The sequence below is a fragment of the Musa acuminata genome, chromosome BXJ3-6 (assembly GCF_036884655.1).
Source record: "Musa acuminata AAA Group cultivar baxijiao chromosome BXJ3-6, Cavendish_Baxijiao_AAA, whole genome shotgun sequence".
In the NCBI taxonomy this organism is placed as follows: Eukaryota; Viridiplantae; Streptophyta; class Magnoliopsida; order Zingiberales; family Musaceae; genus Musa; species Musa acuminata.
Window position 1 is genome coordinate 37,212,431 of NC_088354.1, and position 20,808 is coordinate 37,233,238.

At 38.3% G+C, this 20,808-nt stretch overlaps 3 protein-coding genes across 4 annotated transcripts; 2 read left to right on the forward strand and 1 right to left on the reverse strand.

Moving 5' to 3' along the window:
* Window positions 1-449: 449 nt before the first annotated feature.
* Window positions 450-7,241, forward strand: LOC135641664 (probable bifunctional riboflavin biosynthesis protein RIBA 1, chloroplastic). Of its 2 annotated transcripts, none has more exons than XM_065157233.1 (8): window positions 450-604; window positions 731-816; window positions 1,949-2,342; window positions 2,432-2,653; window positions 3,311-3,636; window positions 5,251-5,380; window positions 5,616-5,912; window positions 6,821-7,241. In XM_065157233.1, the coding sequence occupies exons 2-8, from the start codon at window positions 770-772 to the stop codon at window positions 7,070-7,072; spliced, it is 1,668 nt and encodes a 555-aa protein (XP_065013305.1). In that variant the 5' UTR covers window positions 450-604; window positions 731-769; the 3' UTR covers window positions 7,073-7,241. The 2 variants fall into 2 exon arrangements, with proteins under 2 accessions (XP_065013305.1, XP_065013307.1); XM_065157235.1 differs by having other exon boundaries at window positions 454-604; window positions 752-816.
* Window positions 7,242-8,281: 1,040 nt separating this feature from the next.
* Window positions 8,282-9,937, reverse strand: LOC103989493 (uncharacterized). Its single transcript, XM_009408353.3, has 5 exons — window positions 9,693-9,937; window positions 9,529-9,600; window positions 9,383-9,453; window positions 9,110-9,303; window positions 8,282-8,746 (listed from the first exon to the last, which is right to left on the reverse strand). Exons 1-5 carry the CDS (start codon window positions 9,743-9,745, stop codon window positions 8,624-8,626), a joined length of 513 nt encoding a protein of 170 aa, XP_009406628.2. The 5' UTR covers window positions 9,746-9,937; the 3' UTR covers window positions 8,282-8,623.
* A 1,654-nt stretch (window positions 9,938-11,591) lies between these two features.
* Window positions 11,592-13,038, forward strand: LOC135640502 (E3 ubiquitin-protein ligase ATL6-like). Its single transcript, XM_065154983.1, has one exon. The coding sequence runs from the start codon at window positions 11,845-11,847 to the stop codon at window positions 12,826-12,828; it is 984 nt and encodes a 327-aa protein (XP_065011055.1). The 5' UTR covers window positions 11,592-11,844; the 3' UTR covers window positions 12,829-13,038.
* Window positions 13,039-20,808: the final 7,770 nt, after the last annotated feature.

Genomic DNA, 20,808 nt, shown 5'->3' on the forward strand with positions numbered 1-20,808 from the left:
GTATGCAAAGCCGCATGTTTGAATCCCGCGAATTCTTCGTGTCGCGGCATGTCTTACGGAAGTCACGACTGTGGTATTGGCGGACACTCGGAAAGGACGTCATCCTGACACGAGGAAACCACGCCACGTGTCCTCGTTAGAGTGTCGTGCACCGGTGCTCGCTTCGCCACCGCCGTCTTCGACGGCGTCTCGAACCATGCTCGGGCCAACCAACAAGGATGCTTTTCTCCACGGGCCGTGGCTTCACCCGTTTACGTACCTGCCATCTAATCGAATAAAAGCACGAAGCTTTCTGTCACCCATGTGGATGACCACCTCCAATCACCAGGCAGGTATCCGAGTGGCTAGGTGACTTGTTGCCTCTTTAAGATAGGATCTGGTCGCACGTGAGTGCCGCGTGGTCTCGAGCAATCTCGGTTCTTCTCTTCTCCCTTATCCCTCCTGCGTCCTCTCCCCCACTCCCTATAAATATAAAGGACATTACGCTCATGCCATTATGATCCTCACAACTCCTTGATTCGTGCGTTCTTCATCATCCACGCGCTGCCGTCTTACCTGCCGGCATTTGGATCGAACCAGGCAGCGGCGCGGCCCCCTAAAAGAGGTATTATCCCTTTTTTGGTCTGACGTCGCGCGTCGGAAGGCCTGGAGATGTTTAGATCCTTGATTTTTGGAGTTTTGTTCTTGATTTCGTGGAATTTGATGGATTTTGAATGGATTGTGGAGCCAGACTTGACAATTTGGTTTCCAGGACGAGGTAAAGGTCGGGATGGCTTCTCTCGCTTCTTCTTCTGTCGTTGGACTCCGTCGCCCTCAGTAAGATCTGCTCCTCTCTCTCCTCTTTTTGCGCTCTCTGAACTGTTTATGTTTTTTGGTCTATTAATCCATCATCTTTCGAGTATTGTTTGAATTATCAATAAATTCCATGAAAGGGGGAAAGAAGAAAATTCTTCTCCAATATTTCTAGGTTGCCAATGAAAGAAGGCGATTCATGGACGATGAAGTTTAGAAGATGGAAAGCTTTTGCAATGATATAATTTTGACCAATCACTAATGCTGTTGCCAGCAGCTTTCCGTTAATCTCTTTTAACAACATATCTACCACTATCAATTATACTGGGTTAGTCTTAACCCGATTCTTTGGGAAGAGATTAAAGCATATGGACAAAGTAGTAAGAATCTTTTATTCTGATTTATGAAAGCAACTTAATGTTTGCTGCTCTTGCATGTGTAGTAATTTTTTTGGCTTCTTGTAACTTTGCACTTTATATCCAGCTAGCGGACAATGCTAGGGGATCCTTGTGAAAGGTAAAATCTTTGGTTATAAAATAAGGTCATAGGTGATGTATGTATATCTCGAATTCATGATATTAAGCACAATCTATTGTGTCTGATCAAACATTTCTTTCAAGTTTTATAATATTAGAATATTATAAAACTTCATGATTCCTAAAGCATATTCTAGAACAATCGCTACTTCATGATTCCTAAATCATATTCTTTGACTTTCACTATCTTTTCACTTTGCACTATCTGTATTTAACTTAATTATCTGGTCCGAGTATTGATTTGGTAAAAAAACAATGAATAATTCATTATAAGACACATTAATGGTCTAGGCCAGCTTCTATGCATACCTCTCATTGTGTTGACTCCAGTTGCTGTGGGTACAAACATACAGTGAAGCACCTCTCTCTCTTCTCAAAAAAAGAAAAAATGTATAGAAGAAATCACAAAACAACAAGATAATTGGTAGGTTGGAGATTGTAATAATATATGCAGTCCAAGTGCAAAATCAGTTGCGCCACCTGGATTCTCTTTTTTGGAGTTCTTTATTGAAATTCTTATATGGAATAGAAAAATTGTAGGTCGATTTCATGAAGCAAAACAATGAGCTTACTTCAATTGTGGAACACTATTCTTTATTTTGTTTCTTGACTGTTAACAGGGTTCATTTCTTTTCAAGAGGATTCAGCTCTTTTAAAGAGCTAAAAGGGCTGTGTTATAAAGCATTTGTGGTAAATCAGAGGATCTCGAATTTTACATCAACTGGTTTCGGGAAAGCTGTATGTGTTTCTTTAAACGCAGATGATAGATTTATAGCTGTACCAAGGTCAAGTGAAAGTGATATTCTACTAGGAGAAAGTGCTGTCGTGGAACAGGATAATGCAACTGTTAATTCCATGGTTCAAGCAGATGCAGTAGCCCTTGGAACAATGACAGCCGATATGGCTTCAGTTCCTGATGACTTTTCTATTGACAATGATGAGAACGATTTAGATTGTCCTACAGAAGGGTTCTCCTGTATCTCAGAGGCCATCAAGGACATCCGTCAAGGCAAGGTTTGTTTTGATTGATCATATTGATCTTTTTTTCTCTTAATTCATTTGATTCCAGCTATTTCTTTCCCTTATGTTCCATGTTTTTGCAGTTTGTGATTGTAGTCGATGATGAAGACAGAGAAAATGAGGGAGATCTTATAATGGCTGCATCTTTGGTATCGCCAGAGGCCATGGCTTTTGTAGTCAAGCATGGGACTGGAATTGTATGTGTGAGCATGAAAGCAGAAGACCTTGAAAGGTTAGAGCTTCCTCTCATGGTGTCAAATAAAGAAAACGAGGAGAAACTGTGCACAGCATTCACGGTCTCAGTGGTATGTTTCTTATCTTTGTTTTGATAGTTAATGGTTCTTCTCAGCAGTAAGGATCAAATAATGATAAGAAGGGACATCTTGCAAAAACAAATATCAATTAGAGCTTGCTACGAGGACATCTTATAATATTATGATAACCTCCAGCTTTAGTCTCTTAATAACTAAATATAAGGGAGGCTTATTGACTGCCTCTGACATATATAATAATTTAAGGAGTCAGATACACCTCTCATTTGAAAACTAAGGATAAAGTATATTGGTTTTAAAAGTTTGAAGTATTCCCTGCTCTTGATCTGTCTAGTTGGCAAGTTGCGGCATCATTACTCTGTCTAGATCGCAGCATAAAACTTGTAGTATTGTCCTTCAGTTTTGTTTTCAAAATCTATGAAGTGCATCTGGTTTTCTATTGTTCCAATTGATTGTTTATCTTTTCTCATTCAACCAGTGTTCTGTATAGCTAAAAGCCTGATTCAGGTTTCTGAAGTATCTGTCTGGTTGGTTAATAGGTTATATTAATACTTTAAACATTTAATTCCTGCTGTCAACTACTTTTTATTTGCTTATATTGGTTGGCTCTTGATATATAAGTTCCAGTTATGTATGATTTTTGTTTTGGTTCATTACAATTATAATGTTTGTACAACTTGTTGTCTTCAGGATGCCAAACATGGTACAACCACTGGTGTGTCTGCTAGAGATAGAGCAAAGACGGTTATGATGCTTGCGTCACCTGATTCAAAGCCTGCAGACTTTAATCGTCCTGGCCATATTTTTCCATTGAAGTACAGGGAGGGTGGTGTTTTAAAAAGAGCTGGACATACGGAAGCATCAGTTGACCTGGCTATTCTGGCTGGATTACCCCCTGTTGGAGTTCTATGTGAGATCGTTGATGATGATGATGGTTCCATGGCTCGGTTACCAAAGCTACGTGAATTTGCCAAGGAGGAGAATTTAAAAATAATCTCAATTGCAGATTTGATCAGGTATGATACCTGCTTATCTCTTATAAGATATCACTAACCATGGGAGTTGCACTTTATTGTGAATACACAAACAGCAAAGATAAATGTACTTAATTTTAGGTCAATGTTGGTAAGAAACTGACATTTTAGGTCCATGCTATGAGGGGACAAACCTTACGAAACCATGCTGTGTATTATGAACCATCATAGACAAATATGCATGTTAATATGCCCACTCTTTATATGCACCAATTCTTTTGTCTGTTGAGCAGTTCAAACTTGTATAGTCTATACATGTTTCTATTTGCTGCTGTTTTCTAAATTATGAAATTAGCTTTAAATTATAAATGCTTTCTATAAGTATAGAAAATAACTTTGAGCATTTATTTGTCGACCTTTCTGTTTATCATTTGCTTGTTCCAAATGGATTCTAGTAAATACTAGGTACTTCTTGCTGTGCCTTACCATTTTTCTGTTCCTTGTAGCACACATGCTAGGCCTGTACATGGCCACTTTTGTTGCTTACATGGCATGCAATCAACATTTGGCAATATATGCAGCTCTATATTGTTCAGTAATTCACTTGCATTATGCACTGCAATGTGCAGCATATTGTGGTCAAATCTTTGAACCCTTTTCTGTTAAATTGTACAATGGGCATGTTATGCATTAATGATATATTTTACTAGTTCGGTATACTTCAAATCTATGACTGGCACTTAAATCTTAATTTCTTCCCATGCTAAATTACTTGACTGGATCTGTCTTGAGATATCCCTTGCACTTATCCATTTTGTTTTTTATTCAATTTTTCATTACTTTCTTTTTGATAAATAGGATTCATAGGCAATATACATCATATTCATTACTTAGTATACTTACCCAATTTTACCTTGCGTGGTTCCAACTGTTCTCTTCTTTATCATACTTACAATCTTTTTGCTTATGTGTCATTCAACAATTTTCCCATCCACCTTTACGGATCCCTAATCTTGCTTCTTATCCTTCGAAGGACATTGTGTTAAAAAAAAATGAATCTAGATATGTCTTGAAAAGGAACTATTTATTTGATGAGCAATTTTTTCCCTTTATTCCAAAAAAAAATTTATTGTTGAACAAGTAAATACAAATTACTGTCAGAAAATGAAAACATGAATACAAATTACAAGCTTCAATGCATACAAATTACAAGTAGTCATAATGTCCCATTATCTGGAATCAACTACATGGATTTTTTCCTGAAATTTAGCTTTGACAAGACAATATCTCTGGTTAAATTTCTTTTTATTATTTCCTCTAAAGTTTTCTTTGGTCTCTCCATCTCTCCTCACACCACTAATACAAATTAACTCCATTTGTCGTATTATAGCATCAATATATCTTTAAAATATTTGGTTTGATTGAATTTGTCTGATCATAGCATCAACACATGTATTTGTATGTTCCATATAAAAATTACTTTGTCACGTGTTTAGTATGTTCTGAGAATCATTTTCAATCAGGTTTAGATATACATACTTGTTGGTCACCTATTTGTTCTGACTCTAGTTGCTTCAATATTCTTTGTTGTTTGCCTTTTCCCATGGATTGAATTTTGTGGTAATTTTGAGTTCTGACCATTAGATAATATGACAGATATAGGAGGAAAAGAGATAAGTTGGTTGAACGTGCTTCCATTGCACGGTTACCCTTAAAGTGGGGTTCTGTTCAGGCCTACTGCTATCGATCATTGCTTGACGAAATGGAGCATATTGCCATGGTTAAAGTAAGTGTCATTTTTAATATAATTTTAGCAACACTTTGGTTTTTGTTGCTATTCATGCTACTTCTCGAAATATTAAAATGGAATATATTTGGAGCTGAACGTTTTAAATCTTCAGACGATACTGAATGATCATTTGCTGATCTTTTTGGTGCCTATGTTTCACTATTTGTCCAAACATGTTACATTTTTCAAACTTTATTGTGTTATTTAAATACTTCAAATCCAATTTAAACAGGGAGATATTGGGGATGGCCAGGATATCCTGGTAAGAGTCCACTCTGAGTGCCTCACTGGCGACATATTTGGATCATCTAGATGTGACTGTGGCAGTCAACTTTCATTGGCTATGGAAATGATTGAAAAAGCTGGCAGAGGTGTGTTGGTTTACCTTCGTGGACATGAAGGAAGGGGCATTGGTCTTGGTCACAAGCTTCGTGCTTACAACCTACAGGATGACGGGCGCGACACAGTGGAAGCTAATGAGGAGCTCGGATTGCCTGTAGATTCACGAGAATATGGCATAGGCGCACAGGTAAAACATAGAATATATGCCAAGTTTCTAGCGTGATACTTTTATTGATGGTAACATGGATCATAAACAATCTGTAATAGTCAGGGCTCAGAAGCTTCATTACATGTCCTCCGAATTTTTAAACAAGTACTACATAAGTGCATACCCCATACTTTTGAGATCTATGGAGTGCTTCTGAAATTCACATCATTTACTTGTTTACTGTAATGGTGTTTGTCATATTACCACCTTGGTGTACTATCTAACATTTGACAGTATGGTTGATGACCTTGTTTTCATTTTTGGTACGCCTAAAAAGCAGCATTTTGTTCCTATTCTTGCTTACATTATGAATGCCTTTTTAATTTTTACTTCTATTGTCTGCCATGTCTAGTGAATGTGTTCTGAAATATCTTATATATGAAAGGTTACTCTCTAATTCTACATGCCTTCCGTCATTCCTATCTTTTACCTATGAACATTTAGACTAGTACCTAATGTTTTGCATCTATTTGTTCAGTATTTTCTAAAGGAATTCCATTGTAGCAACATATGCATATTTTATATGGCTGATTTTGTCTGAGGCCTGGCTGTACTAATGGCAATCTGTCATCAAGCTCCACATTGATTTCTGCTGTGTAAGCTTCACTTATGGATTTGACATTCAAGTTGTCTATCAAGAGGATATGCTTTATACACCCATTTTGTCGAAGATCCACTTAAACATCGACCTGCATAAGTATATCAAATGTCTTCTTTTTTTTTTTCAACTTCTCTTCCCTTTGATGTAGTCATATTACCCTTTTAAAACCTTGTCACCTATAATTACTAAAAAAATATGACATAATTGTGAGTGTTTGACTGAGTGTCTGAAAAAGTTGGATTTTGAAACACTTGTCATCCATGGCTAACTTATTCTTTTTGTGCAGATATTACGAGACCTAGGTGTTCGAACAATGAAACTGATGACTAACAATCCTGCCAAGTATGGTGGACTGAAAGGCTATGGATTGAGCATCGTCGGTAGGGTTCCCTTGCTAACTCCAATCACAAAGGAGAATATAAGATACTTGGAGACAAAAAGAACAAAAATGGGTCATATATATGGATCGGAATTCAATGGTAATCTTACTAGTTTCATCATAGATAATGTAACCAACGAATCAGATCCGGCTTCTTAATATGCATTTGTTGCACGAGAAGTTGAAATAATTATGCTTAACCAGCATAATTGTGGTGATTGTTTCCTGATATTACTGTCTTGTTATGTTTGGAGTTGCAGGTGTTGACTCGAGATAATTTGCAACCTTATTGAACTGAGTTGTTCTTAATAAATCCGTCATTGAGTCATTCAGTTGTTTGCAACCTAAGCTACTGTTTCCGTCATAGCGTGTTATTAATGTGAAATCCTCTCTTCTTCATTTTCAATGTATTCAAATGATTTGAATACGTGGCCATTTGTGTATTATAGTTTTCTCATCATATATCAAATGCACATTATTATATACAATGAAACTACTATGATTAGACGTCAATAAGATCGTGATCATATTATTAAATAGCCATACAATGTATAAAATCCATGCATAGTATATATAGTACATATAGCAAAATTTAGACGGATGGTATTCACTTTTCATAATTATAATTCAATATAATCTCGATTAATAATTCAATAATGGGTTCGAACCTGATTTTCTATTTTTTCTTTTATTTTTATTTTTTGAACTTTTGCTGACTTCAAAGAGGATCTTATTATGAAATGACAATATCACTGTACCCCTTTGCTTTTTTATTTTTTTTGCCCTTTTTCAATTTCCTCTTTTTTTTATATCTCTCTTATTCTTCAGCCTTTTTTTTTTTCTATGTTTCAATTGAAGAGTTGCAAAATTAAAAGATAGACAAGGTGGGTATTGTCGTTTAGGTTTCTTGGTCAACGTAGGAGTTTTTATAATAATCAAAGTCAAAGTCTTAAGTTTATCTATCTATAAATAAAATACCATGTAATGTGTTATATACACATTATGGTTTTTTGTTTCAAAATACCTCCTCAATTTTCCTCTGTTATACTCTATAATTTCTTGATGCCCACATCTTTTTTAGAGATTTTTTAACGTAATATCCGAGCAAATTTGATTTAAGTTCAACTTAAATCTCGACGAGATAGATCAAGAGAGATCAACTCACCCCAAGACCGAGTGCAAAGCCAAGAGAAATAAATGCTTCCAATACCTATTTTATAGACATAAATAAATGTTCCAAATACCTATCTTATCCCTACTCAAGAGAGAGAAAGAGAGAAATAAAATTATTATTTTATTTCTCTTTCCATCTTCGATCTCTCAAACAGCGATATTAATAAAATGATTGCATGATGGCACATTCTCGAATAAGAAAAGTTCAAGCTTCCTTCTTCAACTTGGAAATTAGGGGCATACTTTCCCTTTTGGCATTCGCCCCCACAACTTGGACATATCATACATCAGCATGAAATGTTTATGAATACAAACCTAATATTATGTACAGTGACGATTGATGATTGCAGAGTGACATTTTTCTGCACCTGACAAATTGGGGCCACAGGGTTGCTTATGGCATTCAGTGCAACTTACACAAATCATTTACGGCATGAGAAGTCTATGCACACAAACCCAATGATATGTACAGAAATTGAGGATCGATGGTGATTGCATAATGGATCATTTCTGACTATTAATGCCTTTGGCAGCTAGCTACTGCTTTTGGCTGATGGGTTGGCCTTTGCCTTCCTGTTCTTGGATTTCCTTCTCTATTTCTTCTCCTTTCTCGATGATGGGCTCAATAATTGCATCCACCTCTGCCTTTATATGATCAACCTGATACAGCAAAGGGCAAAAAGAAAAGGCATTACAGCAATTAGCATCATTCATCTACACTCAAAAAGCTTTTTTTCTTCTCTCTCACAAACTACACAGATTTGTTTGCCGATTAGTCTATTGTAAGAACAAAATTTATTTCGAAGTTCTCGCTGGAAAATAATGCATGAGTTTCCTGACTGAAAAATAACTAGATTGAAGTCAATGACTGAAAAATATAGAACCTTTAAGATTCCCCTGTGAATTCTGTGTGTCTTATCAATATTTCCAGGTAAATTGCATAGCAATGGTACCAATCTAACAAAGACAAAAAGTAATATGTGATGTTAATCTGGGAAAGGAGAAGTTCATAGTAGGAAAAACCTTATGAATGAAGATTTCAGCTCGTTCCGCATCCCTGTCAACTTCTTCGCAAATCTGCTCGATCTGCAGGGCCTTCTCCTTGAGGCTTACACCGTCAGGGAGTTCATCAGCGATTTCGGAAGCTATCTTCTCTGTTGACTTAGCAATCTTCTCCACAGCTTCTGCACCACTTTCAGCAGCCTTCGCTACAGCATCTGAGAAACAAAAATCCCAAATTTTCAGAATCGTAATGGTCGTGAACCTAATTGGGGCATTTCGGTGATTGGAGCTCACCCTCTGTCCTCAAAATTCTCCTGCACAGGGGCACGGCAAACCCAATCACAGATCCCAACGCCCATCTAGTCCTTCGAGAATCACAAACGCGTCATGAGATGATTGCAGAGAAGGAAAGGCATATAAGTCGTACTGTTGTTCCCTACCACACTGAGATTCTAGAGAAGGGGATTCCAGAACCAGAATCAGCAGCTGCATCAACACCAGAGCTTGTGTCTCTACAACAATCATATTGCAGTCATCTTCTCATGATCAATTAGATCGAAGCAAAAAACATATCTCATCTTGGACGAGGTTGAAGACCACATACTTCCTGTCGACTAAAGTCCATTCTTCTCGGTCGGTGATGGACGACGCCTCCATCGCTCAATCAAAGGAGAACTGACACCGATCGTCGGAGGATGCGGATTTCTCGATGAATTGATGATGGAAGAGGAGCTCCCCACGGAGATGTGGAACGGATGCCTCGGTTTGGGCGGTCGTCGGTGAAGAAGGAACGCGTTGGACTTTTGGCCACATGCGTTCAACTTTGGATGTGCTTTGCTGACTCATCTTTGGTAGGTTGGCTTATGCAAGACTTTGTCGGCCAATATATAATATGGGCGAATTTTTCGAAAAACGGTTACTAATATTTTTTTTATTTATGATGTCGTTTTCTGATTTATAAATGGTTTTCAAAACGGTTCAAATAAATTCAAAAATAAAAATTAAAGTTTTATAAATTTATTTAGAACGTACATCAACATAAATTTCAAATATTTATATTCTAAATAATATTCCAGTACATATATAGATAATTACATTCGATTTCATTGCATACATATATAGCATCCAAACCAGCGTCAAATATTATAATTAGATAACTTTAAAATTTATTAAATACAAACTTGAAAAATAGTATTCAAATTTTAGTAAATAACATTAAAGTTTTATAAATTTATTTAGAATGCACATCAACAGAAATATCAAATATTTATCTTTTAAATAATATTTTAGTATATATATATAATTCAATTATATAGTTTTTGGTATAATATAATTGATAAAACTCTGCAAGTTCTTGTTTTTTTTTTGCCATACTATTGTATAAATAATTTGTAGGTTACACTTATCTAATTTTTATAATGTTATATATTTTTAATTTTAAAAATTAAGATGATCATAAAATAAATTAATATTTAAAAATAATAATTTAACACTATTTATAATTCGCTTAAAGTTAGCACATTATTTTGAGGTCCTAAAGGTCTTTATAAAGTTAGCTACATTATTCTTTAAGACAAGTATAAGTAATTCAATCGTAATTTTTATGTACTCAAAATTTGTTCGTCGGCTACAACAAGAGTTTCTATAATAAGAAGGTTCTTAAGTATATTTTGAGCAAAAATATTATTAATAACTCGAATGTGATATTTTTTTTAAAAAATAATAATATAATTGATCAAGATATCATTAAATTAAATCTAAATATGCTTAATTAGGTAGGATTAGTCTTCATAATAAGGGGCTCCGTGTGTATATTTTAAAAACAAAATATATATATATAATATGTTTGATAGTATAATTAATGTTAGAATTTGATAAGTCAATGTTTGATCATAAGTATGACTCAATAAACTTCTAAGAAATTATTCATTTTAGATGAGCTCGTACGATTTTATTGTTTGGAGGCTCATAAATCTCAAAATATATTTTTGAGACTAAGGCATATCAACTTGCATATCTTCTATATCAAAATCAAATTTTAAGATTTTCACTTCATTCATTTACTATTTTATAGGAATCTTACATTATCAGATTTAATTATCTTCATTTTATGATTAGAGTAATAAGATATATACCTCTCTAAACTTTTTTGAATAGATAATAAAATATTCATAATAGTTATTAAATCTAATTTTTTTTTTATATATTAGTTAAAGAAAAGCCTCGTAAATCTCCTAGTCGCATTTCACCATTCTTTCCATCATATGATTTGAGTAATAAAAATCTCTCGAATAATAAAGAAATATCTTAATAAATTCGATTATCTTATTTCTCAATTAATATAAAACTAAATAAAATGTCTCATATTCAAAATGAATAATTCCTCACCGGTCTACACTAATAATAATCAAATATTAATTTATCAAAATTATAGGAACCATATCTCGTCCTATTATTATTGGAATCAAGTGTTACTTGTATTAATCGTACGAGCCGTCCTGATTCCCATAGGTACCATCGAGCATTTCTTTGATCGAATCTCCAAGAGTTCGACTTAGAATCTCAACAAGCTCGTGCTATCCAACCAACGGATGTCGGGTTCCGCTGTGGCGCTCGCTGCGGGAAACCGTAGGTCAACGACGAATCCTCTATCGTGACCGCCGAGGCTTCGTTCCTCTGCTCCGTGGCCCTGTTATAATCACATCTGCTGGCATGGAGACCCCAACAGTTGCTTTGCTCAGCGTGCTGCACTCTCGATGGCCACCAAGCGCCACCGCCGTCCCACCCACGGCGGCAGCAACGACAACCACGGACTGCACCTTAGTTTACTGCTCCCGCTGCTTATCCTCACGCCGTGGTGCGCCCACGCCCAACCCTCACCGCCCTCAGACGACATCAGCAACGACAACGACTACAATTACGGGAAGTTAAATCCGACGGTGACCGTCGTGGTCCTCGCCAGCTTCAGTACCTTCTTCTTCCTGGCCGTCTTCATCATCTACATCCGCAGGCGCACCGCCGAAGACAACTTCGTCAGGTCCTTCCACCACCGCGGCCCCGCCGCCCGGTCTCTGCGGCAGCAGCAGCGGCGGCGGGTGAGCCCCCAGCTGATCGAGACATTCCCGACGCTGACGCACGCTAAAGTGAAGGGACTTGAGGCGGGCAAGGGCGCGCTGGAGTGCGCGGTGTGTCTCAGCGAGTTCGACGACGACGACGAGCTACGCCTCCTTCCTCGCTGCCGCCACTTGTTCCACACGGACTGCATCGATGTCTGGCTCGCTTCCCACGTCACCTGTCCCGTCTGCCGCGCCAACCTCGCTGAGCCAGCCACCGCCGACGGCGTTGAGCTGCCGCTTTTCGTCGCTGAGGTCGGTGACACGCAGCCCGAAACCGCCACCGCACCTGATCATGTCACGATCGTCGTCGATCGAACGGCGGCGGCTGAAGAGGAGAAGGACGAAGTGGCGCTTATCGGGAGATCGAGGCGGGAGGCCAGGCAGCAATCCGGGAGCCGGCCAGCGAAGTTCTCGAGATCGTACTCGACCGGTCACTCGGTGTTCCGGTCGCTGGATGATGTCGACCGGTACACCCTAAGGGTGCCGGACCAAGAACTAAATGAAATCTTCGCCGCCAGGAAACTCGACCGGTCGGCGAGCTGCGTCGCATTCCCGACCTCCGGGGAAGAGAGCTCTCGGCGTGGGCCCGGCACCCGTCGTTCTTCTTCCGGACGCTCTCGGTGAAGGTCCGGGCGTGTGCGCTAGGAGAAGAGGGGATAAAGAAAGCTCGATGAGCAAAGGGAGGAGGGCGAGGGCTCAACGAGGAAAAGGTTGTCCGGCGGCAGGCCGTGTTCCTTCACCCTCTCCATTGAGCCAGAAGTCCCTCAATTGCGATGTGGAACTTAAGTCCTAGAACAAGGGGAATTTGGATTTTTTTCACTTCAAGTTTCAACAATCTTTTCAAAACACCCAAAAAATTTTAAAATAAATAAATAACTTAAATAAATAATTAAATAAAATTATTAAAATAAAAGTATTAAAAAAATAAAAATATTACTGATGCATGTATTAACTCAGACTTCAACTAATTCAAACATAATATAAAATATATTTTCACGGGTTGCACAACTATACAGATACGAGTATCTTATTATTCATAAGAGATTCTAATAGTTGATTAGTTGATTATCGTCTAATAGTTTTTTATTTAATATTTATATGTCCATTTATTTTAGTATTTATAATTTTTTTAACAAAATTCTATTGTAACTTTACAATCATAATGAATAGAAACAAAAAATTGTATCACTTAAGATCATATGAATAGTAGAAATTAGATTCTTAATCCATATTGTTTCAATACAAATGGTAGCAAGTGCTATATGCTCAAATTTTATAGTTTTTGTTTTTTTGGTAATAATAGTCTACTTAGTTGATTGGTAAGATATAACACTTCCACCAAGAAAAAATATATATCCAAATATAGATTTAATATATAAAAAAATTTAAAACTAATTGACATTACTATAACCTGTTGAATCTCGGATTTTGATGATGAAGTCAATTATCATTTGTTGTCTAATCTATGTGTTGAGATAAGTGTGCAGGATTAACTACGATGAAAGTTAGACAAGCAGCAGGAGTTGCGCCGGAGTCAAGTTCATGATCACGTTGGGAGATCGAGAGTTCGACGGAAGTTCGGACGGTCGTCGGAGGTTCTGCGAGAACAGATCCAAGAAGTCCAGAAGCTTGCCAAGCGAAGCTCGTCGGAACTCGCCAAGTGGATCGTCGCAAAGTCCAGGAGTTTGCCGGAAGTCCGCAGGAGCATCACCGAGGGTTCATCGGATGATCGACGGAAGTTCGCCGGAAACTCGCCGGAAGAAGCAATTGACGCACCGAAGCAAAGCTGCAGAAATTGTCTTAGATTTAATCGTAGTTAGCACGTTGATTAAGTTGGAAAATGGGAGGTGATCCCATTGGCTTAATCTTGGGGCAATTGGGCCCCTGAAAGACTGAAATTGGGCCGAATGGAGCTAACCATTCGGACCCTGATTGCACCAGGAGGTACAACCGCCCAGGCCAGGAGGTGGCACCGCCTGGGCTAAGTCTCCCAACGAGACTGGGCGGTGCAACCGCCCCAGCCAGGAGGTGGCACCGCCTGAGCTCAGTCTTCGAGCAAGACTAGGCGGTGCAACCTCCCTGACAGAGAGGTGGCACCGCCTGAGCTCGGTCTTCGAGCTCTGGCAGAGAGGTGCAACCGCCTCAGTCAAGAGGTGGCACCGCCTGGGGCTCAGTCTCCGAGCCAGACTCAGGCGGTGCAACCGCCCCTGACAGAGAGGTGCAACCGCCTGGGCTCAGTCTTCGAGCTCTGCCAGGCGGTGCAACCTCTCCAGTCAAGAGGTGCAACCGCCTGATCCCGGAATTCCGTGATTTGATCGTTTTGAGCTCCAAATTTGAATTGGGTTGGGGCCTATAAATACCCCACCCATTCAGCACTGAAAAGATACAGACCTACACCAAAATCTTGATCTTTTCTATGATTCTAAGAGCTCAAAAGTGTTGTAAAGCCTTTAAGTATTCTCCTTCTGTTCTTCAAGTTTTGAGTTGTAAAGTGAGGAGAGAAAGGTCTGTAAAGGTTGTCTCCTAAGCCTGTCAAAAGGAGAGAAACTGTAAAAGGGCAGTTGGCCTTCGCCTATTGAAGGAAGGCCTCTAGTTGACGTCGGTGACCTCGTCGGTGGAGGAAGCCAAAAGTGGAGTAGGTCAAGACTGACCGAACCACTCTAAATCTCTGGTTTGCGTTTATTTTGAACACTTTATCATTACTGCAAACCTCCTTCATAACTACTGCTCTCTGCGCTTTTACGAACAAGTTCTAAGTGCTGTTCTTTCCGAATCTGCATTCAGACGTAAATCGGTGTTTTCGTACATTACAGTTTACGTTTACGTTTTGATTCTGCAAAACTGTCTTCTGCGCCTTCACGAACAAGTTTCTAAGTGCTGATCTGTCCGAATCTGCTTTCAGACGTAAACCCGTGTTTTCGTACGATATTTACATTGCAGTTTACGTTTACGCCTTGATTCTGCAAAACTGTCTTCTGCGCCTTTACGAATGAATTTCTAAGTTCAGATCCTTTTGAAACTACGTCTAGACGTAAAATTGCGTTTAGACGTAAAACTGCCCAAACTGTGTTTAGACGTTTTAGACGTAAACTGAGTTTAGACGTAAATCTGCGTTTAGACGTAAATCTGCGTTTAGACGTAAAACTGCGTTTAGACGCAAACTACGTTTAAACGTAAAACTGCGTTTTAGACGTAAACTGAGTTTAGACGTAAATCTGCGTTTAGACGTAAATCTACGTTTAGACGTAAATCTGCGTTTAGACGTAAAACTGCGTTTAGACGCAAACTGCATTTAAACATAAATTATGTTTAGACGTAAACTGCGTTTAGAAGTAAAACTGCGCTTAATCTTAAGTAATCTTAAAATCGGCTTTTACATCGAAATCGTTTTTATCGAACGAACACAGCTTTCATTTTTAATCGCTGAAAGATTTCCGCTGCACTAATTCACCCCCCCTCTCTTAGTGCTCTCGATCCTAACAATTGGTATCAGAGCAAGGTTAACTCTCTAACGGATTAAAACCCAAGAGAAATGGCATACGCCGGAAACCAAGAGGGGCATTCTATTACGCGTCCACCCATGTTCAATGGGACGGACTACACCTACTGGAAGACCCGAATGAGGATCTTTCTTATTTCTATGGATTTTGAATTGTGGAATCTTGTCGAAAACGGATTTTCGAAGTCTTCTCTTCCAATGATCGATTGGAATGATTTGGAGAAGAAGGCTTTCGCTCTTAATGCAAAGGCTATGAATGCCTTATTTTGTGCACTTGATAAAAACGAGTTTAATCGTGTTTCAACTTGTGAAACTGCATTTGATATTTGGCACACACTCGAAGTAACCCATGAAGGCACAAGTAGAGTAAAAGAGTCAAAAATCAATTTGCTGTTACATTCTTTCGAACTTTTCCGGATGAAACCGAGTGAAACCATTGGCGACATGTTTACCCGTTTCACGGATGTCGTCAACGGTCTAAAAGGACTCGGAAAGAGCTTTTCGGATTTTGAGCTTGTTAATAAGATACTAAGATCCCTTCCTAAGAGTTGGGATCCTAAAGTCACGGCTATTCAAGAGGCAAAAGATCTACGAAATTTCCCTCTGGAAGAATTAATCGGGTCATTAATGACCTACGAAATGACTTGTAAAGCTCATGAAGAGCAAGAAGACATCCTTCCAAAGAACAGGAAGGATATGACACTCAAAACTTCTGAAGATCACTTGAGAGAAAACTCAAGTGATGAGGACTGTGACGATGACTTGGCACTTCTAACTAGAAAATTTAAAAAATTCATTAAAAGAAACAAGTTTAAGAATGATACTAAAAATAAACTTGAACCCAAGAAGGATCAAGTTATTTGCTATGAGTGCAAAAAGCCGGGACACTACAAGAGTGATTGTCCCCAAGCCAAAAAGAGAACAACAAAGAAGAAGGCGCTCAAAGCAACATGGGATGATTCGAGCGCATCTGAGGAAGAGGAGTCCAACACCGAGCAAGTTGCTCATTACGCCTTAATGGCTATCGGAGAGGAGGTAACGAATTCATTAAATGCTGATTTATCTTTCGATGAATTATTAAATGCTTTCAATGACTTATTTGACGAATGCAAGAGTATCAGTAGAAAATATAAATTGCTGAAAAAGGTGCATGATAGTCTTACTTGTGAGTTTGACAAGTTAAAAGTTGAACATCATGATAGTTTAAATTCATGTATCAAATGTCATGATTTAGAAACTTTCCAAAAAGAAAACCTGCTACTCAAGGACACCTTGAAGAAATTCGAGGTTGGTAGCAAGTCATTGAACATGATCCTTGCAAACAAGGGTCACGTTCCAAAAAAAAGTGGAATTGGATTTGTGAGAAGTCTTCACCTAAATCCAACCACTTTCATAAAAGGCTCCATCTTACATGTTCGACATCAAAACAAATGCAACTTTTGTTGCAAATTTAGACACAAGACACATAGTTGTCCATTCAAGAAAATATGTCCAAACAAATTAATTTGGGTTCCTAAAGGAACCATGACAAATTCCATGCAACATGATAGGAAATGTAGATCTATTTGTGAGACACCCAAAAGCAAATGGGTACCTAAAAATCATCCCTTCCTATAAAACCATTAAAATTTTAGGCTGGAGCAAGAAATAATATTCTGCTCCTTGATTCTCGATAGTCATAAACCAAGAGTCAAAAAGGAACTCGCAACACTAAAGTAACAAGTGGAAGTTATGAAATCACAAATACGATTGGGATACAACCTTATTAGAAACATATGATTCCCAAATTCACATATCCCCTTGATCTTCGAACTCGTCAACTCTATCATCTACGAATTAATTCTTGTATCATGAAGAAACTAAATATGTCATGATCTTAAAAGGGATACCAAACAAACTATCAACATACGTACGACATACGCACGTTAAAAGATCTATCTTACAAGAGCTTCTTCCTTAAATAAAAACTCATACGAAATCACGTAAGAAACGTTAATTGCTCTGAAAATGAAAAACTCTCCTCAAGGCAAAGGCTCCCTGATCAAATCACATTAGGTGCTCACTGGCTGCAAGCGGTGGCACCTCTCCAGCTAGCGGTGGCACCTCCAGCTACCACGTGTTGCCAGCGGTTGCACCGCTCCAGCCAGAGGTGCAACCGCCCGCAACTTTGCCTTTTTAAACCCACGCTAGGGCCGACGGTAGAACCGACCCCAACTCACTCCCATTTCCTCCTCTACTCTTCCAAGTCTCCTCCATTCTCATTTCACTCCTCTAAGCCTTCCAAATACCTCCCATTTCGGAGCAAAACATCAAGAACCCTTCCTTCTCTTGAAGATTTCACAAAGGTACTCTCTAAGAAGCCCTTAAATTCTGTTTTGTTCTTCATTTACTCTTGCTCATCATCATCCCTCTAAACAGCAGTAGTTATGGGATCTAGAAGATCCTCAAGGGACAAGGGAAAGAGGAGATTAGTAGAAGAGTTTGATTTAACCCTTTTCGATTCAAAAAACCATGCTGAAAAATTTCCCTCTTTCGAACTTAGAAGTATCATTAAGGGAAAATACGTAGATCTAAATGAACTAAGAGACTTAGAGACTATCCAATGGTTTGCAAACCTAGATCTACTTCCAATCTTGCAGATTAACGAACCCATCTATCCTAGGCTAGTTAGATTATTTTACAATAACATACAAATAGATGATGAAGAAAGGATGTCCACCTATCTTTTAGGACAACACATCTCAATCACTGATAGGTTCATTTGTGATATGATAGGCATTCCCATAAAAAGCATAGGACTTTACTTTAGAGGATCATGGGATGATGAAAGTATTGGAACATCCTATGTTGAAGCCTTAGGAACAATCTTTGCCAATCCAAACATAGCATTGGTTCCTAAAAGTTGTGAACATCTACTGCCTTTGAACACTAAGATACTTCATCATATCATGACTAGTATAATTCTTCCTAAATAATACCATCACGATGAAGTAAGTCAATTAGAATTAGGAACTATGTACTTAATCATGAAGGGACATGACATCTGTCTTGGTTATCTTATCCAACAAAACATGTTAGAATTATCTAAGAAAGATATGATGCTCCCATATGGTGGTATAATCACAAGAATAATAAAAGCTTACGACATTCTAATACCACCAGAAGAAGAAGTAATGAAAGCAGATAGATTCAGCATAATAAACAAAAATCTACTTCACCGACTAAGATGTTACTATAGAAACGGTAACTGGGTTAGAATCCCTAGAAGGACTGATCACCCTCAACCTGAACCAGAACCGGAAACACCAGTATTTAGGGGTACCCAATCTCCTCCGACCCTTCCCTTTGAGGAAACACATCCAGTTGAGCAAACTCATACATCCATCGAAGAAATTGGGATTCGAATGGATCGATTCGAACAGAGACAAGAACGGATTGAACAACGACAAGATCAAATCCTATCTGAGCTGCAGCAAATTCATAGTCAATTTGACTCCTTGTTTAGGCACTTTAATTTTCCACCTCATCAATGAACTTGTTGAACACCTGTTGTTGTTGTAAACTTCTTATGTTACTCACTTCTGATGTGCTGGCTGTAAACATCTATCTTGCGCCTTGTGGTAAAAGTTATCTCAGATTTTTATGGTATCATTACTGGTTGGTATGTGATGTGTCCAAATTAAGAATGTTGTGCTTTGAAACTAAAAGTTTTGAAAACCTTGTGGCTTGATTTCATTCGAAGAGAATTAGGAATGTTGATATGTCCGAATAGATAAACTTGCTAAAATTATTTTTCGGACTATATTGAATTATCAAATCACTTGATTGCCATGTTTCTATGTGAAAATCTGCAACAAAATCTTGTCCGAATGCATCTTATTTATTCGAATGCTATAAAACAGATTTTCTCGTACACTTTCATGAATAAATTTGATGAAGTGATGTGTATGTATTCCATCCTGCAAAATCTTTACGTATATAACAAAAAGGGGAAGAAGTATTTAAAGCAATCTATGTAAAATTCCTCTATAAGCTTGCTAATATTATATTCCTGGTATCATAATTACTATGCTTTTTGTTGATGACAAAGGGGGAGAAATATATGAATTGATAAACACTGCTATGATTATGCCATCCTTGCATCACCAAGAAATATATGAACAAGTGCTAAAGTTTGCATTATGCTCTGAGTTGATATCTTATCATGTGAAGAAAATGCAAAACTTGCTAGAATATTTCAAATGTGTGCATCATGTAATAGTGCTTCACAGCTTTATATAATAATGTTCAAACTACATGATGAATAGTTACAAACACAATCATAAAAACTTGATGATGTATGTCAAGCCTTGACATCATCTTTGAAGAGATACATCATGAGATCATGATGGGAGTATTGATAAGTTTAACTGATCTAACTTATCAATACGTCACTTGAATTCTTGGGTCTTGAATTCAAGGTTGATTTATCTCAACTATGGCATATAGACAGGGGGAGTTAAGGATAACTCCATTATCAATTGATTGTCATCATCAAAAAGGGGGAGATTGTTGAATCTCGGATTTTGATGATGAAGTCAATTGTCATTTGTTGTCTAATCTATGTGTTGAGATAAGTGTGCAGGATTAACTACGATGAAAGTTAGACAAGCAGCAGGAGTTGCGCCGGAGTCAAGTTCATGATCACGTTGGGAGTTCGAGAGTTCGACGGAAGTTCGGACGGTCGTCGGAGGTTCTGCGAGAACAGATCCGAGAAGTCCAAAAGCTTGCCAAGCGAAGCTCGTCGAAACTCGCCAAGTGGATCGTCGCAAAGTCCAGGAGTTTGCCGGAAGTCCGCAGGAGCATCACCGAGGGTTCATTGGATGATCGACGGAAGTTCGCCGGAAACTCGCCGGAAGAAGCGATTGACGCACCGAAGCAAAGCTGCAGAAATTGTCTTAGATTTAATCGTAGTTAGCACGTTGATTAAGTTGGAAAATGGGAGGTGATCCCATTGGCTTAATCTTGGGGCAATTGGGCCCCTGAAAGACTGAAATTGGGCCGAATGGAGCTAACTATTCGGACCCTGATTGTACCAGGAGGTGCAACCGCCCAGGCCAGGAGGT